Source organism: Schistocerca nitens, chromosome 4 (assembly GCF_023898315.1).
Source record: "Schistocerca nitens isolate TAMUIC-IGC-003100 chromosome 4, iqSchNite1.1, whole genome shotgun sequence".
Lineage (NCBI taxonomy): Eukaryota > Metazoa > Arthropoda > Insecta > Orthoptera > Acrididae > Schistocerca > Schistocerca nitens.
Window position 1 is genome coordinate 769,745,905 of NC_064617.1, and position 6,000 is coordinate 769,751,904.

General features: G+C 35.0%; 1 protein-coding gene across 1 annotated transcript in view; it reads left to right on the top strand.

Annotated features, from left to right (window-relative positions):
• LOC126253097 (ecdysone receptor) overlaps window positions 1–5,264 on the top strand; it is a 95,410-nt gene extending 90,146 nt beyond the window's left edge. The window contains exons 3-8 of the mRNA XM_049954204.1: window positions 721–861; window positions 1,312–1,439; window positions 1,673–1,804; window positions 2,536–2,688; window positions 2,823–3,045; window positions 4,378–5,264. Coding sequence (XP_049810161.1) covers window positions 721–861; window positions 1,312–1,439; window positions 1,673–1,804; window positions 2,536–2,688; window positions 2,823–3,045; window positions 4,378–4,622 — 1,022 coding nt within the window. The 3' untranslated portion in view covers window positions 4,623–5,264. The remainder of the gene's footprint in view (window positions 1–720; window positions 862–1,311; window positions 1,440–1,672; window positions 1,805–2,535; window positions 2,689–2,822; window positions 3,046–4,377) is intronic.
• Window positions 5,265–6,000: the final 736 nt, after the last annotated feature.

A 6,000-nucleotide genomic window follows, 5' to 3' on the forward strand; every position in this document is an offset into this window, starting at 1 on the left:
CCATTTCAATGTTTAAATCTAACAGGTGTCTTGGGTATTGACTATGGCTGAATGTTTGTCTCTAGTATTGTTTTAGTCTCTCATAACTGTTGTTATTTCCAAGCAGTCACTAGCAATTTCCACCTGAATATAGCAAGTGGTAGTAAGAATCAGGTGTTGCGGGAGTTGCATGACATAGTTCTGTGGCAACTTAGGAATATTATGTTTGGCAAAATAGTCCTCTAATAATTGTATGTAGTGTAGTACATGCTTGTTGTTTGAATGGATGAAATAGGTAAATGAAGTTGTTGTCTATGGTTAAGATTTTAAAGGATAGTTTTAAAGGTTGCTACAAAATATCAGTGTTGTATTCATCTGAAGTTAATGTATTCTTTAATATAATAGAAGTAACCCCCCCCTCCCCCCCCCCCAAAAAAAAAGTTTCGGAGTTTTGATGAAATAAAATTTTTCCATTTATACTCTGATTCATTTTCACTTTACTGCTGTGAATGTTTCTGTTTCATTTTTCTATAAGAACTAATCAAAGAATAACTTTGGAGGCTTTGATAATGGTAACTTCTCCCATCACTATGCTAAGAATGACATTGTGACATAAGTGTCATTAGTATTTTGTGAACTTTCAACTAATTAGTTAGCATCTGATCTTGATCAGAAGGCAAAAAAATTTAATCCTACTCTTATCCATGTCTGATATAGTAATATTCTAATGTTTGATTTCAGGCTTCTTCAGGAGGAGCATAACAAAAAATGCCGTGTACCAGTGTAAATATGGCAATAACTGTGAAATTGACATGTATATGAGGAGAAAGTGCCAGGAGTGCAGACTGAAGAAGTGCCTCACCGTGGGCATGAGGCCAGAGTGTATGTATCACACACTTGCTTGAGATTTCAGTTGGATGTAAAATGATGTTAGCCATTCTTAGTTGCTGCACCAGTAATCAAATGTACAGTAGTTCATCAATCAGTCTGAAGATAACTGTAGGACAGTATTTATTTCCAATTCCTGTAAAAATAATGTCACTTATTTGATGGTAATTGTAAATGATAACTGAGGCAGTATTGAGATACAGACTGTTTTTAAGAATCTACATTTATTGGGTAGATTAATCCAAAACAACCAGTCAGAATATCTTACAGAGCAGTTTGTCGTAAAATGGCAGTGAAAGCCGTGTTGATTTTTGCTTTGAAGTTATTACAGTAAATGCAAAGCAACGTTAATGAGATAAAGAACATAATTATTGTTTAAGTGGAATAGAAAATAAATTCATTTGATCTCAAATTAATAAGTTTTGCTTTCTTTTTTTGTCACAGGTGTAGTACCTGAATACCAATGTGCAGTGAAAAGAAAAGAGAAAAAGGCACAAAAAGATAAAGATAAACCTAATTCTACTACGAATGGTTCACCAGAAGTGATGCTGTTGAAAGACATAGATGCCAAGGTAAGCAAGTAAGATTTGATAATTAATCACTGTAGCAGTGTTTAATGCAATGATTGTGGGATGTGATACAGTAAAAACTACATCACAGATATGTGTACTGTTTCCTGCCATTTCTGTATAAAATAAGGTTATATAGAAACCTCTGTGATTTAAACCAAATACTGTACTGTAATTTACTGTTTATGCAGGTGATGAACAAATGTATAATTTTTCTTTACAATTTATATTTTCAGGTGGAACCAGAAAGACCGTTGTCAAATGGAATAAAACCTGTGAGCCCTGAACAGGAGGAGCTTATACACAGGCTTGTGTACTTCCAGAATGAATATGAGTCTCCTTCTGAGGAAGATTTGAGACGAGTGACGGTAAATGTCACATTAGAAATTTATGCAAATATTATGTAGTACTTCATAGTATGGAAGTATTTTATGCTGAAATTTGTTGACCGTTCACTATGATCTCTTTAGCAGTGTTTCACACAAGAATTTTTTACGTGTAATATTACAACCAAAGTCATTCTAAAGTTACATGATGTTGCTGATTGATAATCATCAGTAATCACTCTTTAATAATTTCTGTATTTGGCTAATTAATTGGGTTGGAAAATACCTTGATAATCTAAGGTGGAGTTTAACTGACACTTGCTTTGTTGAGATCCCTTAGCGACATAACCATCAGACAGCTGTCACATTTTTTAGTATGGAATTTATTGTGAAAATAATTGGAGGTCTGACTGTGAGAGAATCACTTTAACTGCTGAATGTTTGCATTTTACTTTACCATTGAATTCTATCTGCATGTGACTTTACAAATTTTATGATCATTTCAGTTGTATTGTATGTAATGTTCCAAACTATGTATTTTCACTATTGAGAAAATGGTTTCTGACTGTCTGGTTCAGTTGTATAATGGACATTCCGAAACTGGATGATCTACTAAGTTTCTACCAAAAAGGCCAGATTCTGTCAATTTCAGTTACAGATAATTCAAAGTAGTGATGTGAACCACCCACAATTGTAATCATTCTCTATCTTATTTTAATTGAATCATCTGCAAGAGCTGACTGTTTCTAAAACTGTATTTTCATGTTCTGCAGAGTCAGCCAACGGAAGGAGAGGATCAGAGTGACGTGAGGTTTCGGCACATCACTGAGATCACAATATTAACTGTTCAACTAATTGTTGAATTTGCCAAGCGGTTACCAGGATTCGATAAACTGCTGAGGGAAGATCAGATAGCACTACTAAAGGTAAGAGCCATTGCATCATTCCTGAGAATATGGTTTTTTCAAGAAAGATGATTTGTGTAAATCTACAGTTAGTTGTGATTCTGTTTACACTTGTGTTTTTCTTCTGTTGATTAACTTTTTCTTTTTCTTTGTAGGCGTGTTCAAGTGAAGTAATGATGTTTCGCATGGCACGACGCTATGATGTAAACTCAGACTCTATACTTTTTGCCAACAATCAGCCTTACACCAAGGATTCTTACAACCTGGCTGGTATGGGGGAAACGATAGAAGACATGTTGCGGTTCTGCAGACAGATGTATGCAATGAAGGTTGATAATGCGGAATATGCCCTTCTGACTGCAATAGTTATATTTTCAGGTATGTCATTAGCAGGAACTGTGTTAATGGGGTACAGCTCGGTGGCTTAGTGACTTATGTATTAATTTACAAACATAAGAGTCCATGGTTCAGTCCACTGTCAGTCCTAGAATTTTTCCCCTCTGCCAGTTATTTGTGGATCTATGAAAATCCAAGTTCATTTTAGTTCGGAGTTCGTGTGAAACTGAAGGTGGTTCTTTAAGTGTCTGGTTAAGTCAGTTTGGAAGGACATACCACCTCCAATAGAACCATACCACCCTTTGAGTTGAAGACAACTTTACTTTCAAGTTCATGGTACTAGGTGATTCAGCTTCATCTTATTCTCTTCTAGCTGGATGAGTAATAAGTTGGATTATATTATGCAGCATGCTATATGAAATTAATTTGCTTACCAGTATTTATCACTGATTATGGTGTCCTGAGAATACTGATAGCTAGTCTAATATTCAGTAAAATATGTGATTGGTTATAATAGAGGGAAACATTCTAGGTCGACAGACACACAAACAAACACAAACAGTTTGTTGCGAAAGCTTGAATTCTGTGTGTATGTTTGTGTGTCTGTCGACCTGCCAGCACTTTCATTTGGTAAGTCACATCATCTTTGTTTTTAGATATAAAATATGTGATTGGATAGATAAAATGATCTACTCACCAAGCAGTGGTGTGAGTGGACTTTTTTGTCTATCCAATCACATTATATTGTCATGAAGTGATTATTTCAGTAAAATATGTGTATCATTATTCTAGTACCTGCACAGTGTTTGATTACTACCTTTTGACTGGTATCACATCCAGCATTATGAGTGTTATGGGGAATGGGCTGATGTAAAGGGGATAAACTCCATTGCAGCCATGTTGTGTTGCCAGCAGGGAAAGGGGCTGTTCCTACATCTTGTGGAATAGACACATAGCAGAAAATTGCTTAAATATTTCATACATTCAAAACTGATATCCACCTCTAAATTGGCTATGTGTTTAATGGTATATTGCTATAATAGAAACAAAAGTTCTTACAAATATACAAATAAAAAAAATGGCTGATCCAACAGTGAACCTGGTGCTTGGCTAAAATATTCAGAATTCTGTATACTGTAACTTTTCCTCATATGAGGTCTCCTGAGATGAAGAAAAAGGGCAGGTATAGTAATAATTGGAGAATTTGACAAACCAGGAGTTTACTAATGGGTAATAGTGCATTGTACTTTGACGTAATAGTTAAAAATTTTAATACTTAGGTAGATAGTTACTTTTAGCAGTAGCCTTTTTTTATTTTATGTAGCCTGACATATTTATTGGACACACAGTTAACTTAAGTTTAACTGTTTTCAGAGCGCCCATCACTTGTTGAAGGATGGAAAGTAGAGAAGATACAAGAAATTTACCTGGAAGCTCTCAAAGCATACGTGGACAACAGGCGGCGTCCCAAATCTGGAACGATTTTTGCAAAGCTGTTGTCAGTTCTTACCGAACTGCGTACTCTAGGAAACCAGAACTCAGAAATGTGCTTCTCTCTCAAACTGAAGAACAAGAAGCTGCCACCGTTCCTTGCTGAGATATGGGATGTGATCCCATAGATGGCAGTGTGTTCAGCAGGTCCTGAAGTACTAGTCCTTACAATACTGAAATTGACTGTTTTTCATATTCATTTGTTTTTATTGCATATATCGAAGGGGAAGGCAGCGTACAGTTTCATACCTTCAATAAATCCCCAACCTTTTTTAATTATTGCAGTGTCAATATTATGGTTCAGCAACAGTAAAAAGTTACAGTTTGACAAAATAGTTACAGGATTGCAAGAGACAAGAAACAGTGGAAGACACCAGCAGTTCAGCAATGGATATCAGTGTCTGCTGCTATGGGCTATTTCCATTTCATTGTGACATTAAATTGTGATTCATAATTTGAAGACCCATTATTTTTGTAACAAAAAATTTTGTCCTAATGTTTGGCACAATTTTAGAAAGGAATGGCTGTCTCTGACGGAAGTGACTGAAATTTGTGAGGAATATGTGGGGACCACCATCTTTGGTGGGGAACAAATCTGCCTTCACTGATATATGCACATAACACAGTTATTAAGCAACTGGAAATGAATTTGACTGATTTTAGTAACCTTCCCCTTTCTCTGATAAGAAAGAAAAACTGTTTTCTTTCTAAACACGTTTTTGTAATTACAGAAGTTGTAGATATGGTGCAATAAAGTTTTAAGAGATTCACTATTCTTTGACTGAAATTATGTTTTATAAATAAGTCATATGTAAGCTGAATCACTATAGTAATTGTCCAAAAGTACTGAGTACTAAGGGACGTGTGAACAAGTATCTGTAAATTGGTCACAGGCAGTTTGATATCTGGGCATTACATCGGATGGAATCATCCTATTCTTGTATTTTAATCGTGTAATCTACATTTTTCTTACTTGCCACAAGTGGCAGTCAGTTTTTGTTCACTGCTTGGTGTGAATGAAATAACAAATTTCAAAATTACTTTTCAAGTAGGAATACTTCTCATTTAACTGTAAAAATGAAAGAAGAGGCAAATGATGGAAGGCCATTAATTGATTACCTCTTCAGGTTCTTTAACTTCACCCTTTTAAAAATGTTGAGTAAAAATGTTGTAGTGCTGTAAATGTCTGTATTATGTGTGCTGGAGTTAAACAGAAGTTATTTTAAAAACCCCAACTAAGATAGTATCAGTACCCTTCTGATGACAGCTCGTGAAATTGTACTTCAAAGTAAGCTAATGTAGTGATGTTTCAAATGTGCTTATGTAGATCAAATGTGTATCTATTGTCTGTTTCACTTAAATGTTACACTGAGAGCCATGTTATCTTATGTCTGATACTAATTGTTAGTGTATAACTTGTTTGTGTACTGTTCCTACTGTCTTAATGTTAATATGAAAAATACTTTAATGGTTGTGATAGTGATTGACTAAATGGTTTAATTCGGA